The sequence below is a fragment of the Jaculus jaculus genome, chromosome 2, assembly GCF_020740685.1.
Source record: "Jaculus jaculus isolate mJacJac1 chromosome 2, mJacJac1.mat.Y.cur, whole genome shotgun sequence".
NCBI lineage: Eukaryota > Metazoa > Chordata > Mammalia > Rodentia > Dipodidae > Jaculus > Jaculus jaculus.
Window position 1 is genome coordinate 172,514,960 of NC_059103.1, and position 17,323 is coordinate 172,532,282.

Sequence of the window (17,323 nt, forward strand, 5' to 3'; positions counted from 1 at the left end):
GAAGGAGATGGGGGGGGGGGAGAGAGAGAGAGAGAGAGAGAGAGAGAATGGGCAGGCCTCTAGCCACTGCAAACAAACTCCAGATGCTTGCACCAGCATGTGCATCTGGCTTACATGGGACTTAGAGAATCCAACCTGGGTCCTTAGGCTTCGCAGGCAAACCACTTAACCACTAAGCCATCCCTCTCTGCAGTCCTGCTAGATCCTTCTGACTGGCTTTGCCCTCCTTCCTTCCTTTCTTAGAAGATGTACCTCCTGGACTCTCTGGGCATCTGCCCTTCCAAGGACAGGGCCTTCCAGGCTCCACAGGGCCTGCGTGCTTTAAAGTCTGTCTCCTTAGCAGCTCACATTACGATGCTTTCAATATCTTATCCACGTAAAGGAGAAGGGATGGACTAACCAGTGCACGGATATACAATCCATAAGAAGGTCACCTCTAAGCTTTGTCTTCTAGTCATTTTTAAAAATTTGTATTTTGGGCTGGAGAGATGGCTTAGCGGTTAAGCGCTTGCCTGTGAAGCCTAAGGACTCCGGTTCGAGGCTCGGTTCCCCAGGTCCCACGTTAGCCAGATGCACAAGGGGGCACACGCATCTGGAGTTCGTTTGCAGAGGCTGGAAGCCCTGGCGCGCCCATTCTCTCTCTCTCCCTCTATCTGTCTTTCTGTCTGTGTCTGTCGCTCTCAAATAAATAAATAAAAAATTTAAAAAAAGAAAAATTTGTATTTAGTTATTTTATCGTGTAGCCCAGACTGGCCTTGAACTCCTGATCCTCCTGCCTCTGAGTCTTCAGCAATATCCTACTGACGTGCATGCCCCTGCCCATGGGCTGGCTGAAATAGTAGTGACCTACTCAGGCTTTGCACCATGGGAGTGAGGGAAACGAAACAGAAGCAGTCATGTGAACCCGTCAGAGCACCTCAGAGGTGGGCTCTGGGAGAGCCCTGTACTCGACACGAGCCCAGCTCTCCGGCCCTGACGGGGCTGTGGACTATCTTCCAGGCACACTTGTCGATGGCACAACAGTGCGTTAACCAGGAAGAGTGTGATGACCAGAGACTCTGTGTGAAACCCGTTTGGCTCTGGGCAGAAGAGGCTGAGAGCTGAGGCCGAACCCTAATCTAGAGTGGCTAGTCTCCTGGACTCTCCGATTCCTCTGGCCACTGTCACACTGGAGCCCCTCCCCCTTCCCTCTACTGCTTTCCATCCCCAGGACTTTCTTTTTCTTTATTTATTTAAGAGAGAGAATGGGTGCACCAGGGCTTCTAAACCAATGCACACAAACTCCAGGCACATGTGCCACCTTGGGCATCTGGATATACATGGGTACTGGTTCATTGGCTTTTGCTTTTGTTTTTGTCAGTGTTTTGAGGTAGCGTCTCACTCTGGCCCAGGCTGACCTGCAATTCACTATGTAGTCTCAGGGTGGCCTCGAACTCACGGTGATCCTCCTACCTCTGCCTCCTGAGTGCTGGGATTAAAGGCGTGCGCCACCATGCCCGGTTTCCAAGGGTTTCTTTTTTGTTTTTAATTTTTTTTTTGGTTTATTTTTATTTATTTATTTGAGAGCGACAGAGAAAAAGGCAGAGAGAGAGAAAGAATGGGCGCACCAGGGCCTCCAGCCACTGCAAACGAACTCCAGACGCGTGCGCCCCTTATGCATCTGGCTAACGTGGGTCCTGGGGAATCGAGCCTCGAACCAGGGTCCTTAGGCTTCAGCAGCAAGTGCTTAACCGCTAAGCCATCTCTCCAGCCCTCCAAGGGTTTCTTTATTTGAACAAATCTTTCCTCAGCAAGCCTCAGGACTTTTAGCATTCAGCTGCGTTCTGAGAAGGCTAACCTTCCATTCTGTAGAAACACCATGGTTGGCCCTCTCGTTGCCCACGAGCTACAGATCCAGAGGTTTGTTGCTCTCTCCCATACTTTTAGCCCTCCTCTGAAGAGGAGGCTGGACTTAGAGCCCAGTGTCACCATGCTTACTGGAGCAGCTGCAAAACCCGCGGTTCAACATCTAGTAGCTAAATTCAATAACCCTGTGTTTGTTTAATCTTTGCAAAACGAACTGTGAGTGAAGGCACAGGAGGGAAACAGGATGCAGGAAGATGTCGTGCACCTCTGTGGGGGAAGAAGACGGCCAATGGATTGACCACCTGCCCCACACAAGCCCGGATTTTTGGGGCTGTGGGTGTAGAACGAGGCCTGATTTACACAAAGCATCCCACCGTTGTGCACATCCATGTCACATGGACCATGTGGGGGTGTTCACACATCACTGGCAAGCGTCACTCAACACTCAGGGCACAGCAGGTAAGCTGGCAAAATTTATGAATCCTGAGCTTTGCCCTGTGATCTCGGGCACTGCCTCTAAATATAACACTGCCAGAGTTAAGGGTGTCCAGGTAACTGACTTTCAAACAAGTGCCTAACAATTCCTTAGCATAAGTAAGTCCCAAATAGTCCATAAAGGCATCCTTGTATCCAAATTCAGTTAGTAGGGACTCCTGTATTCTGTTTGGCAACCCACCATCTAAAACTCATTGTTATTGTTATCATTTGTTATTATTTTATTATTATTTGAGATAAGGTCTCCCTATGTAGCCCAGGCTGGCCTTGAACTTGTGGTTCTCCTGCCCCAATCGGAGTGCCGGGATTCTGGGCCTGTGCCACTGCAGTGCCCGACTTCTCTGTTTTGTTTGGAATCCCATCTTCCTTTTCACTTTGGTTTGCTTTGTATCTTCTTGTTGGGTTTCAGTTGTGGGTGGCATCCTCAAAGCAGGGTTTGCTGGCTACTTTGAGCCCTCTACTCAATGCTCAATGCGTGAGGGACCCCCCTCACCACTTTGGCCCAACATCTTAGACATGCCCAGAAGACGGCAGTAAGATTCGTTGGGAAGGCTGGGGGTGTAAGCCTGTCTCTCTGAAGAGTACCAAATCAGACCCCATATTGTGATTAACTGGTAGTGTGGATCCAGCATCTGGGGTGAGGCCTGTTCTGGGGCCTTCTGGGTGTCAGAAGAATAACAGTGGCTCTCTGGGTCCTTTGACCTAGCTGGAGGGAGGAGTGGACAGTGAGCCACAAGGAGGATAGAGAGGCCTAGAAATAAAGCGTATGTGCCCCAGACTGGGGCCCACTCCAGTGACCCCTCTGGGTTTGTCCCTCCCTACCCGGCAGGGAGCATTTGGGACAGGCTGCTCTCACAGAGGGCCCATTTGGTCCCAGTCACATACCATCTCGATTGGTGTCCATCTGGCGGAAGATCTTCTCTGTCCTTTTCTCTGGAGTTGATTCATCTTCAGGCATTTTCATTACAGAGGAAACCATCTTGTAGATCGCCTAGGGGCAGAAATGGCAGAGTGGTAGGAAAGACATGGTCCAGCGCATCGTGGCCCTGTAAAGCCTGCGATACTGGGGCAAGGAAAGGTCTCAGGCTCAGTGCAGCTGGGTGTGTCCCTGATGATTGGTCATAGGACACGATGCCTGGTCTCTGTGAGAAACCAAGCCAGCAAAGCTTACTGTCCTCCCATGAGACCCACGGTAGTGGCAACGGGTGGGAAGCCCCACAAGTGCTGGGATCCCTGTGAATTCCCAAGGGTTCGTATTAAAATCTGAGCACCCAATTTATAATAGCTGGGAAATGGAAGCAGCCTAGATGTCCCTCAACTGATGAGTGGATAATGAAGATGTGGCACATTTATACAATGGAGTTCTACTCAGCGGTAAAGAAAAATGAAGTTATGAAATTTGCAGAAAAATGGATGGACCTGGAAAGGATTATACTAAGTGAGGTAACCCAGGCCCAGAAAGCCAAGCGCCACATGTTCTCTCTCATATGTGGATCCTAGCTACAGATGATTGGGCTTCTGCGTGAGAATGAAAATACTTGGTAGCAGAGGCCAGTAAGTTAAAAAGGAGACATAAAGGGAAGAGAAAGGAAGGGAGGAGGGTACTTAATAGGTTGATATTGTATATATGTAAGTACAATGATTGAGATGGGGAGGTAATATGATGGAGAATGAAATTTCAAACGGGAAAGTGTCAGGGGGAGGGAGGGAACTGCCATGGGATATTTTTTATAATCATGGAAAATGTTAATAAAAATTAAAAAAATAAAATAAACTCTGAGCACCGCTGGGGGCGCAGGCAAGGCAGAGTTTGTGTTCCTAACAAGCTCTGTGTGACTGCTGCTGCTGAGCTCAGGACCCTGGCCTGTGGGTGACATTCCCCAGGAACAGAGACAAGGGAGTAGTGTGGTCTCCATCTGTTCTCGTGAAGGATGACAGTCACCTGATAGTCGGTAAGTGCATGTCCTCACCTGCCCCCAGGCAGGCAGACATTCTAACTCCGTCTCCACCCATCCAGCAGCGTCTTCCCCCCCACAGTGTGTGGCCGTGGGCTCACAGCTTCTGAAAGCTTCCTGGTAGCTCTGAGAAGCAAAGGATTTGCTGTCAGACTTTTGGATTATAGTACTTGTGCAATCTCAAGCTGAGGTAGACTGAGTACCTCTGCCAAATCCGATGAGCAAGTGGGGATCCTACTGAAAGACTTTTGTAAGCAGAGCTGAGACTTCCCACCTGCAGTTTCTCTGGTGCTCAGAAAAGGCTGAACAGGCCTTGATTGTCCGAGGGAGTTGGGATTTTTTTTTTAATTTTTTATTTTATTTATTTGTTTGAGAGCAACAGACAGAGACAGAGGGAGAGAGAGAGAGACAGAGAGAGAGAGAGAGAGAGAGAGAGAGAGAGAGAGAGAGAGAGAGAATGGGCGCGCCAGGGCTTCCAGCCACTGCAAATGAACTCCAGACGCATGCGTCCCCTGTGCATCTGGCTAACGTGGGTCCTGGGGAATCGAGCCTCGAACCGGGGTCCTTAGGCTTCACAGGCAAGTGCTTCACCACTGAGCCATCTCTCCAGCCCGGTAGTTGAGATTTTGGATGAGTCAAGTGAGGTCAGGGTTTTGATCCTGATCATGATTTTGGTGGTCAGATTCACTTTGAGCACTTTAATGGGTTTTTTTTTGTTTGTTTTTTCTATGAGAAAGTGCCGGGGTGTGTGGGGGGGGGGGAATTGGCACACCAGGGCCTCTAGCCACTGCAAAGGAACTCCAGACGTATGTGCCACCTGGTGTGCATGTTGGCCTTGTGCTCAATTAGCACCTTGTGTGTCTGGCTTTTGTGGGTTCTGGGGAGTCAAACCTGGGCCCTTGGGAATCTAAGCCATCTCTGCAGCCCCACTTTAGTTTTGCAAGAAGAAGTTTAAGAGAAAGTAGATTTTTGCCAGGAGTGGGGCAGAGAATCCAGAAAGTTCTAGAGTTCTGAGTATGACATGGCAACTAGAGAGACCAGAGGAAGGAAGGCAACTGAGAAATAACCTCCAAATAGGAAATGGGGTGTGACAGTGACACAAAGAGCCGGGCGTGGTGGCGCACGCCTTTAACCCCAGCACTCGGGAGGCAGAGGTAGGAGGATCGCCATGAGTTCGAAGCCACCCTGAGACTCCATAGTGAATTCCAGGTCAGCCTGGGCTAGAGTGAGACCCTACCTCGAGAAACCAAAAAAAAAAAAAAGTGATACACAAAGGGCTAAACATTTTCGCTGTATATTCTTGTTTAGGATCAACTGCAGGAAAGCCCTTAAATATTCTGTCATAAGGCGTTGATGTTCCACTTCTAGTCAGTAGTGTGTGTGAAAGATGGACTCACGCGATCCAGTGACCCCCTTGGGCCAATCCACTCTCCCAGAGACCCCTGAAGCCAGACTCCGGAGTCTACCATAAACCTACCAACTGCCCTTACTGACCTCCAGAGCTGCTGCCCCAGTGAATTTCTGTAGGGCTGTGCCGACTGCAAGGTTTCACAGAATCAGGATCACTGTGTTTAGACAATGTGTTCAGGAATGGATGCCCCTAACCTGCCTGCCTTTTCTTAAGTCCCTTCCCTTCCCTTCCCTTCCCTTCCCTTCCCTTCCCTTCCCTTCCCTTCCCTTCCCTTCCCTTCCCTTCCCTTCCCTTCCCTTCCCTTCCCTTCTCTTCCCTTCCCCCTTCCCTTCCCCCTTCCCTTCCCTCTTCCCTTCCCTTCCCTTCCCTTCCCTTCCCTTCCCTTCCCTTCTCTTCCCCCTTCCCTTCCTCCTTCCCTTCCCTTCCCTTCACTTCCCTTCCCTTCCCTTCCCTTCTCTTCCCTTCCCCCTTCCCTTCCCCCTTCCCTTCCCTCTTCCCTTCCCTTCCCTTCCCTTCCCTTCCCTCCCCTCCCCTCCCCTCCCCTTCCCTTCCTCCTTCCCTTCCCTCTTCCCTTCCCTTCCCTTCCCTTCCCTCCCCTCCCCTCCCCTTCCCTTCCCTTCCCTTCCCTTCTCTTCCCCCTTCCCTTCCTCCTTCCCTTCCCTTCCCTTCCCTTCCCTCCCCTCCCCTCCCCTCCCCTTCCCTTCCTCCTTCCCTTCCCTCTTCCCTTCCCTTCCCTTCCCTTCCCTTCCCTTCTCTCTTCTCTTTCTGCTTCTCCTTATAAAGTTCTTCCTTTATCCTCTTGTGTCCCCCCCCCTTTTTCTTCTTCCCTCTCTTTATATAATTAAACACATTCACATAAAACCCCTTAAAGGTTGTGAACCTGCCAGAAGTTCTGGCCTCTTCTCTTAGACCCCCTGCAAACGTCCCTGTGGACACACGCACGTCACTGCAGTCAACATTAGAGGCTCGTGGACTTGGCAGTTCGTCCGTGGATCCTGGTTAGAAAGTCCACTCACTCATTAATCCAGTATTATCTGTACAGCTCCTATACACTAGGATCTGTGGTTGACCCAGTCTTTGCACTCCTGGAATTTTCTGTGAAATAAGGCAGGCAGACACTGGGAAAATCATTAGGAGAATGGAGGCAGGGTCTGCAAAGGAGGCTGCATGGTGTGATGAGATGATGTGTTGAGGAATTTGGCCTCAAGAGGGTTAGGTCGGGCTTCCCGCAGCACCAACGATGAAACAAAACCATAAAAAAAAGTACAAGGTTTAAAGAGGAAAAGCAGACAGACACGATTGCTGTTCTTTCTTCTCTCACCCACCCTCCAGAAAGGACTCGGAAGATGGCATACTGCAGCCCATATGCTGCATTTCTCAGTGACCTGTTCAGATAGGTACTGTCATTCCTATTCTAGCAATGCCTTAATAATTGTCACGAAAATCCTCACCCTAGACACGCCTGTCCCCTGGTGGTGAGTTAAAATCCCTTAATCTTGAACACGCCTTGAAGTTCTGGACCTTGAAGACTAGAACTCATGAAACTGCCCTTCTGGAGAGGGAGTCTTCTGTAAACCCAAGAACACACAAGTGCAATGCACATGCGTGTTACAAAAGGAGGCTTGCACACTCAAGAGCACCTGTCAAGAGTTCTAGACTTTTGCTGCTAGGCTAAAGGGACAGAGCGACTACAGAGAAACAAGGCCAACATGTGCCCGTCTCTCCCTGCGTGCCCCCAGCCCCACAAGAACGCAGGAGCAGCAGCCTTACAGACCATAGCTACCGTCTGCAAACAGAGCTCGCGGCTGCACAGTGTCTGAGTCTACTGGGCGCTGAGGAAGGAGCCAGGCTGCCTTTAAGAGGCTCCCATTTCCAGATGGCTTGTCCATAGCACTCAGATTAGAAATGTGTGTCACTTCAGCAACGATTAGTGGATTACACCAAGATCAAGTCTATACTATATAACCATAATATATAATATTATAACCATAATAATATAACCAGAGTCACGAGCAGAGGGGAGGTGACAAGATACAATAGTGCCCAAGAGTAAGCAGATGACAGTCTTGTGAGCCCACCCTTGGGAAACTGCCTCTTTGCTCCCTCCCCCTACAAAACATGGACAGGCAAAGCTGACTGGTGTAAGATTTCAGAATCTGGGACTGAACAGCATAGGGAGAAAAGGCACAACCCAAGTAGCAATCTGAAGCAAACCATGCCTTTTATTAGCTCCATTTTCCCCAAATTTAATGGGATTAAACCGTGAAAAAGCCAGGCTACTTCCCTACTTTATTTTTAGCAATGTCAGTGAGAGGCCTAGCAGGGACATCCTGTTTTTAATTAAACTTGAAGAGTCCTATTCTTGTCCCCGGGTAAATGCAGAGCTTTGAGATGTCCAGAAACACACTTGGGGCTCTGCCCTAGCAAGCTTGGGACAGCTCCTGACTAGACAGACCCCCACCACCTTCTTCATGGGGTGTCTAAGTTTCCTCCATCCCTCCCTCCGTCTGAAGGAGCCACCACTTAGAATGCTGGTAAAGGAGAAATCTTGTTCTTCACATTACAAACTTTGTGGTCACTGAGGCGAGGCACAATTCCAAGAGTCAACGCATTTTCTCTGAAGAAAACCAGACCAACTCTTTTCACCAGAAAATTTAGGGTGTTCCAACAGGGAACCAGACATTTAAGGATCTCTGACAGCAGTCTCAGGCTAAAGAAGTCAAGCAGTACTGGACTGTTTTTAGTTTAAGGATAAAGAACAGCACCCTGCTTAGACAGATTTATATCCAGGAAAAGAGGGCAGAAGAGGCCGTGAAAATCTTTTTTGGAAAAACTTTTAAAACAGGATCATTGTATCTGGAATTGCACAAATAGTTTCTTACATGCAGTTAGAAGAGTAAATTAAACCAACAATGTTCATAGAGATAAAGAGAGAGAAACAAGAGAGAGACAGAGAATGGGCACGCCAGGGCCTCTAGCCACCGCAAACGAACTCCAGATGCATGTACCATTTTGTGCATCTGGCTTACGTGGGTCATAGGGAATCGAACCAGGTTACTTTGGCAGGCGTGCACCTTAAGCACTAAGCAATCTCTCCCAGCTTTGTTTTTTTGTATTTATTTACTTATATGTGTGAGAAAGAAAGAGAGGCAGATACAGAGAGAATGGGTGCACCACAGCCTCTAGCCACTGCACACGAGCTCCAGACACATGCGCCACCTTGTGCATCTGCCTTACATGGGTCCTGGGGAATTGAACCAGGATTGTTTGGCTTTGCAGGCAAATGCCTTACCTGCTAAGCCATCTCTCCAGCCCCTTTTCATCTCATTCTTTTTTGTTTTTGTTGTTGTTGTTGTTTTGTTTTCTTTCGAGGTTAAGGTCTCACTCTAGCCCAGGCTGACCTGGAACTCACTACGTAGCCTCAGGGTGGCCTCAAATGCACGATGATCCCCCAAGTGCTGGGATTAAAGGTGTGCGCCACCACGCCCGGCTTCATCCCATTCCTATGTTAGGGTTCAGAAAAAAAAATAACTGACATTCTTTTTTTTTGCAGTTAACACTGGAGTTTGATTACACTTTGTGTGATCTTCCTTTTGTGCTACAAAGATCCTTGAAGATAATAAGCCACAGATACTTTTTTTTATATTGGCTCATCCTCCTTGCCTAATAGCCTCCTGTTAAAAAAAAAAAAAAAAGAACCAGCACAATTCCTTGTATATTGAATGTTATGGAATGTTTTGTGCGCTGTAGAAGTAAGTGTCTAGAAGTTGAAGATACACATTCAAAGGCTGGCCAAGTAACACTGAGTGTGCTCGAGGATGCTGTAAAGTTTCCCCAAAGCTCTTTCCAAGAAATACCAGTCTTTCAAGATGCTCTAAGGCCAGGGAGAGCACATGGCCCAGACAGCATGGGAAACACTGCTGATTTGAATCTGATTTAATCTGGGGTTTCCCAAACTCATTTGACCTACCCTTATATTTAAAAAATCTTTTTATTTATTTGAGAGAGAGAAACAGACAGAGAATGAGTACACCAGGACATCTTGCTGCCGCAAATGAACTCCAAATGTATGGGCCATCTTGTGCATCTGGCTTTGCAGATGTGTCCTAGGGAATCGAACCTGGGTCCTTTGGCTTTGCAAGCAATTGCCTTAACCACTAAGCCACCCCCCAGCCCTGACCAACAATTTTGTTACAAAAGATTGATAGCTGGTTGATGAAATTAGTATCCCCCCAAAAAACAAATTCTCTCTGAACCCAGGCATGCCTTTAATCCCAGCATTCAAGAGGCAGAGGTAGGAGGCTTGCTGTGAGTTCAAGGCCAGCCCAAGACTACAGAGTGAGTTCCAGGACAGCCTGGGCTAGAGTGAGACCCTACTTCGAAAAATAAAAATAATTCTCTCTGAGAAATGATTGCATTTTACTCTGGTCACTCTTCAGATGGCCTCTGTTCTTTGTCCTTCTTTTATTTATTACTTTCAGAAGATGATTTATAATGATTCTAAATGAGCTTTACTTTCCCAGTGGCCTCTACATGGCTTCACGTTAGAGATGCTTCTCGGTGTATTCCTTGGTGTCTGATACTTGCTTCAGTTAGTGAACATTGGCTGGTTTTATAATAAACACAAGGAACAACATGAAGTCCTTTAGATGTCAAAGGGAAGCACAGTCGTGTCTTCAGGGACCGTATAGCACAGGTGGCAGAGGAGCAAGCCAACATTAAAATATTGATATGGGGGCTGGAGAGATGGTTTAGCAGTTAAGCGCTTGCCTGTGAAGCCTAAACACCCCTGTTCGAGGCTGGATTCCCCAGGACCCACGTTAGCCAGATGCACAAGGTGGTGCATGCTTCTGGAGTTCGTATGCAGTGGCTGGAAGCCCTGGCACGCCCATTCTCTCTCTCTCCCTCTACCTGTCTTTCTCTCTGTGTCTGTCGCTCTCAAATAAATAAATAAAAATTAAAATATATACATATATATATATATATATATATATATATATATATATATATATATTAGATAAGGGATCACAGAATGCTGCTTGTGACCAAGATGCCTAGGGACTAAATTACCCTCCTATATGAAACACCAACCCCAACAAAACCCCAAAGACAGTGGCTATAAAGCAGTAACTTACAAGACACTGGAAATGGGACAGCAAAGGACAGAGATCCCCAAGAAACTAGAAACGCAAGAGGTAAGCCCTAGATGAATACAGTGTGATGTCTTGAGCATTTCTGAGGGCCACCATGCCCAGAGGACACCAATATGGCATTTGGTGGACTCACTGACTTAGGCGGATGGAACTGGGAGTGTAGAGAGCCCGGTGTGGCTGAACCGAGTCCCCTCAGGCTTCCAGGTGAGACACGCAGATGGGGGGTAACTACCCACAACCAAGGCAAAGAACCAAGTGAAAGGCTTCGGGAGTGTTCAGCCTTTGGACCGTTGTTATCTACAGGAGTGCTGGGCTGCGTTCATAGCTATCCTGGCTGGGGTGCAAGCTGGGGCTGTCTGGGAAGGAGGAAGAGGGCCTGGCTCTCACACAAGGCTGAGAGGATGGCTTGTTTTCTGCAGCCTCAGGATTTGTGGAGTCTGTCTACTTGAAAAGGCCTCACCTCAGTCGTGGGGGGTAATGAGGCCTAGATGAGCACTGCTCTGTGTCACTTTCCAAATCTTTTTAAAATAATTATTTTATTTTTATCTATTTATTTGAGAGAGAGAGAGAGAGAGAGAGAGAGAGAGAGAGAGAGAGAGAGGGAGGATGGGGATTCCAGGGCCTGCAGGTACTGCAAACGAACTCCAGACGCATGGGCCACCTTGTGCATCTGGCTTATGTGGGTCCTGGGAAATTGAACCGAGGTCCGTGGGCTTCACAGGCAAGTGTCTTAATCACTAATCCCATCACCTTCCAGATCTTTACAGCAAGATCTGGAGAGTTCATGTTCTTTCCAAGTAATTTAACCCTACCGTAGAACAAAGCTTAAGGATATTTATAAGAAAAAGAAAATGTTCACTCTCAATGTGGTAAGATTCATAATGTCTGCTTCTCAATATGGTAAGATTCATAATGTCTGATAGCAATAAAAAAAACCTATCTGCCCTGCAAAGAAACAGATGATACAACATAGGGGGGTGTGGTGGTTTGATTCAGGTGTCCCCCATAAACTTAGGTGTTCAGAATGCTAGGTCCCCAGCTGATGGAGATTTGGGAATTAATGCCTCCTGGAGGGAGTGTATTGTTGGGGGCGGGCTTATGGGCTTTTAGCCAGTTTCCCCATGCCAGTGTTTGGCACACCCTCCTGTTGCTGTGGTCCACCTTCTGTGGGCCAGGGGGTGATGTCCACCCTCTGCTCATGCCATCGTTTCCCCTGCCATCGTGGAGCCTCCCCTCGAGTCTGTAAGCTAAAATAAATCTCTTTTTCCCAGAAACTGCTCTGGTTGGGTGATTCCTACCAGCAATGCGAACCGGACTGCAGCGGGGGTACAATAATGAACCAAGCAACCTAGACCTGACATGTATGCTTCACTTAGCAGCAGATCATGAGACAGATACTAAAACTGTGTTCCGCATGTCCAAAAAGTAGATACAGGAGAAGATTAATTAAAAAAAAAAGACCCAAATCAAATTTCTAGCAATGAAAGCTACAGTGTCTGAAGTGAAAAAAATATACCTTCCAGTAAAAAGACTAATGATGCCTTCCTGTTTGTTTGAGATTGGAACTTCCATTTAGACTACTGAGCAGTGAACCTTCCTCAGCATAACGAACAAGAGTCCACTAAGTCAAGGATTACTTATCACTCCAGGATCAAGTTTAAGGTCACCATGGCTCTAGACCAGCCTAGGATACAAAAGACCCTGTTTCAAAAAGTGAACAGAGGGTTGGAGAGATGGCTTGGGTTAAGGCACTTTCCTGCAAAAGCTAAGCACCCATGCCCTCCTCTCCAGATCCCATATTAGCCAGATGCACAAAGGGGAGGCAAGTCCAAGGTCGCACATGCCCACTAGATGGCGCAGGCATCTGGCATTCGATTTCAGGGGCTGAGGCCCTGGGGTGCTAATTCTCTCTCTCGTCTTTCACTCTCTCTAAAAAATAAAAATAAAAAATTTTAAGTTCTCAAAAAGTGAACAAAAATAGTTATGATAGCCAATGGTCAGAAGTCAATGAAAAGGTATCTTGGAAGTAGTTGAGGATGACCTTGGATACCTGGTGCCCATCTCCACCTCTCAAGTGCTAGAATTGATTTTGAAATCCTTGGATTGTGTTGAAACATTTCATCCTGGAGTGAGGCTCCTTGGGAATTTCTAAACTGAAACATGAGATCATTAAGAAGTTCAAAAGGGGCTGGAGAGATGGCTTAGCAGTTAAGCGCTTGCCTGTGAAGCCTAAGGACCCTGGTTCGAGGCTCGGTTCCCCAGGTCCTACATTAGCCAGATACACAAGGGGGCGCACGCATCTGGAGTTCGTTTGCAGAGGCTGGAAGCCCTGGCGCACCCATTCTCTCTCCCTCTATCTGTCTTTCTCTCTGTGTCTGTCGCTCTCAAATAAATAAATTTAAAAAAAAAATTAAAAAGAAAAAGAAGTTCAAAAGCTGTATAAGACCAAGGAAGTCAGCACCTCCAACTCTCAGGAAGTTCCTGAAACACAAGATTCACAAGGCCCCTCCCCAAGAGCATCTGGACAGTCTGCAGAATCCAAGCTGCCCCGTTGCCTGCCAGCCCAAGGATTCAGCTTCAGTGAGTCACAGCCTGTGCTGGGGTGGGTTTTGGGGTGATGCAGCTCCCTTTGAGTCATTCATTCTGATGTAAATGCTTCAACCAATTTACTAGATTTGGATGGAAGAAAAAGATTAATGACATGAAGGTATAAATAAAAACTACAAAAGATGAAACACAGAAAATAAAACAGCCTCAGTGAATAATCAGTATATAAATAAAGACCAATAAGGACAGGCAAGAGAATGGAATAGAGAAAGATATTTAAAAACATAATTAGGGCTGGAGAGATGGCTAAGCGGTTAAGCGCTTGCCTGTGAAGCCTAAGGACCCCGGTTCGAGGCTCGATTCCCCAGGTCCCACGTTAGCCAGATGCACAAGGGGGTGCACGCGTCTGGAGTTCGTTTGCAGAGGCTGGAAGCCCTGGTGCGCCCATTCTCTCTCTCTCCCTCTATCTGTCTTTCTCTCTGTGTCTGTTGCTCTCAAATAAATAAATAAATAAATTTTTTAAAAAAACATAATTAAATATAATTACTAAAAAATACAGCAAATTTGATGAAAACTCTAAGTTCCTAGAGCCAAGAAACCCTAATGGACAAAAGCCTACAAATCTCACTTAAGAAGAAACATAACCTGTCTAATAATAAACTGAAATTTGTGGTTAAAAATCTTCCTATAAGGGAAACTCCAGGCCCAGATGGCTTCACTGGAGTATTGTATTAAAGATATAATGAAGGGGTAATAGCAATATAAACAAGTGCTACCAGGAAATTGGGAATCAAAGAGTAGTTTGCATATCATTTTATAAAGCTACTATCATCCTGATCCAAGCTAGATGTTACAATTCATTCTATAAGCCAGCATCAGTAGGTACCATGAGAAAACAAAGCCAGTGCAAGAAACCTATACAATATCCCTCATGATTTCAGTTGTGGAAATGCTAAAGAATTATTTAGCAAATCAAAACAATATATATTAAAAGGATAACACATATGACTGTGGGATTTGTTTTAGGAACACAGGTTTGTTTTGTATGCAAAACTCATATTAACAAACCATGAATAAAAGCATATTATCGGGCTGGAGAGATGGCTTAGCTGTTAAGTGATTGCCTGTGACGCCTAAGGACCCCGGTTCAAGGCTTGATTCCCCAGGACCCATGTTAGCCAGATGCACAAGGGGGCGCACACATCTGGAGTTCATTTGCAGTGGCTGGAGGCCATGGCACGCCCATTCTCTCTCTATATATATCTACCTCTTTCTCTGTCTGTCACTTTCAAATAAATAAAAATAAACAAAAAACATTAAAAAACATATTATCTAGTTATCTTAATAGAAAACAAAATGACAACCATGGTTTAAACAAAAAGAATGAGAGGAAGAGAGTGCATACTAGGGATGTAGCTCACACTTGCCTAGCACTCATAAGGTCTTGGGTTCAATCCCCAGTACCATGAGGAAAAGAAGAAGAAAAGAAAAATTAAAATCTTCCATTATTCCAAGAGCTTCCCCACCTGATAAAGTACATCCCATTTACAACCTATAGCTAATGTCTTTGGTTTTTTTTTCAATGTAGGATCTCACTCTAGTTCAGGCTGATGCAGAACTGACTCTGCAGCCCCAAACTGGCCTCCTCACAGATCCTCCTACCTCAGCTTGGCAAGTGCTGGGATTAAAGGTGTGCACCACCAGCTGGGCTTCTAATGTCATATTTAATGGTGAAGACTGAGTAACTTCCCCTAGAGATGGTGAACAAGGCAAAAGTGACCATTGTTACTATTACTAATCACTATTGTACTTGGGGTTCTAGCCAAGGCAACAAAGCAAGTAAACTAAGCAGAAGGCACCTAAATTGGAACAGAAAGAATAGCATTCTCTTTATTCATAGACAACACAATTTTCCACGCAAAAATGTAATAAATCTACAACACAAACAAACCACTGAAACCAATGCATGAATTTAGCAAGGTTTTAAGATATGAGATCAGTCTACAAAAATTAATTGTATTTCTATATACCAGCAACAAATACATAAAACTTCAAATTTAAAATGAATGGCTCAAGATAACATAACTTAAAACAGCAATAAATACCAAATACTCCAGACAAAAGTGTGTAAGACTGAAATCCACAAATGTCTGTGGACAAAATTAAAAGAAGAGCTAAGTCCATGGAGAGGTATACCATACTCAAGGATTGGAAAACTCAGTATCATTAAGAGTTCAGTTCTCCTCAAATTGATTTATGGATTCAGTGCACCCACAATCCAAACCTAATTCTTTTTTTTTTTTTCCTCAATAATTTAGAAGCTGATTCTAAAACGTGTGTGAACAGATTAAGAATGAGGAAAGGGAAAGAACTGAATCTGAGGGCTAACACTGTCTGCTTTCAGGACTTTTTTTTTTTAATTTTTTATTTATTTATTTGAGAGCGACGGACACAGAGAGAAAGACAGATAGAGGGAGAGAGAGAGAATGGGCACGCCAAGGCTTCCAGCCTCTGCAAACGAACTCCAGATGCCTGCGCCCCCTTGTGCATCTGGCTAACGTGGGACCTGGGGAACCGAGCCTCGAACTGGGGTCCTTAGGCTTCACAGGCAAGCGCTTAACCGCTAAGCCATCTCTCCAGCCCAACTTTCAGGACTTTTTAAAGAAGCTATAGTCATCAAGGCAGCATGGTATTATTGTAACAGAAAACCAAAACAATGGGGCCAAATGATGCAGAAAATAGACCTAAACATAACGGAGCTACTGATTTTCAACAAAGTACAGAAGCAGCTAACTAGAAAAGTATTTGTCTCAGAAGGCACCATCGTGCTTAGAAGAAGTGACAGAGGAGTGCTCAGCACTGCAATATCTCAATCACACCTTCCAAGGCTCAGGGTCTAATGTGGAAGAGGTGGCAGAAAGTATGCAAGAGCCAAAGGAAGGGTAGGACTCCTTACAACATGCTCCCCACAGACATAAAATGGCCTGGATATCCATGACTTCACAGTGCCTGGCACTACCTACACAAGACCATCATAATAGGAGGAAAAGATCATGACATCAAAATAAAAGAGAGACTGATTGAGGGGGGAGGGGATATGATGGAGAGTGGAGGTTCAAAGGGGAAAGTGGAGGTAGGGAAGGAATTACCATGGGATATTGTTTACAATCATGGAAGTTGTTAATTATAAAAAAAATTTTTTTTAAGTATTTGTAGGGCTGGAGAGATGGCTTAGCGGTTAAGCGCTTGCCTGTGAAGCCTAAGGACCCCGGTTTGAGGCTTGGTTCCCCAGGTCCCACGTGAGCCAGATGCACAAGGGGGTGCACGCGTCTGGAGTTCGTTTGCAGAGGCTGGAAGCCCTGGCGCGCCCATTCTCTCTCTCTCCCTCTATCTGTCTTTCTCTCTGTGTCTGTTGCTCTCAAATAAATAAATAAATAAATTTTAAAAAAATAATTAAAAAAAGTATTTGTAAAATTTTCTTGGTGCTATGTAAAATAATTATATCTTTTAGTGGAGTTGTTCATTGAAAAGCAGTGGCTGTTTGGAAATTAACAGAAAATAAACAGATTATGCTGGAGATGGTGCAGGCAACATCGCCTGGTTAAAGGAATGAGATTCCATGGGAGAGATGGCTTCGCAGTTAAGGCGTTTGCCTGAAAAACCTAAGGACCCATGTTCAACTCTCCAGATCTCACGTAAGCTTCGTGGAGAGAGAGGGACTAAAGAGGTCATGCTGGGCCACCACATGGGGAACGGTGATGGGATATGAGAGACCACAGCCAGAATGGGGGATGGGTTTTGAGTATCATGGGACTTTAGACATTTGGAGTAAGGAAGCACTACGTTAGTCAGCATTCTGTCTCTATAACAAAAGTCAACTGATGAGGAGAAAAGTTTTGTTTTGGCACATAGTTTTG

At 46.0% G+C, this 17,323-nt stretch overlaps 1 protein-coding gene across 6 annotated transcripts in view; it reads right to left on the bottom strand.

Moving 5' to 3' along the window:
* Positions 1-17,323, bottom strand: part of Ncald (neurocalcin delta) — a 538,037-nt gene that overhangs the window by 3,287 nt on the left and 517,427 nt on the right. For all 6 annotated transcript variants that reach the window (XM_045143361.1, XM_045143362.1, XM_045143364.1 and 3 more), the window contains one exon: positions 3,226-3,331. In XM_045143361.1, coding sequence (XP_044999296.1) covers positions 3,226-3,331 — 106 coding nt within the window. The remainder of the gene's footprint in view (positions 1-3,225; positions 3,332-17,323) is intronic.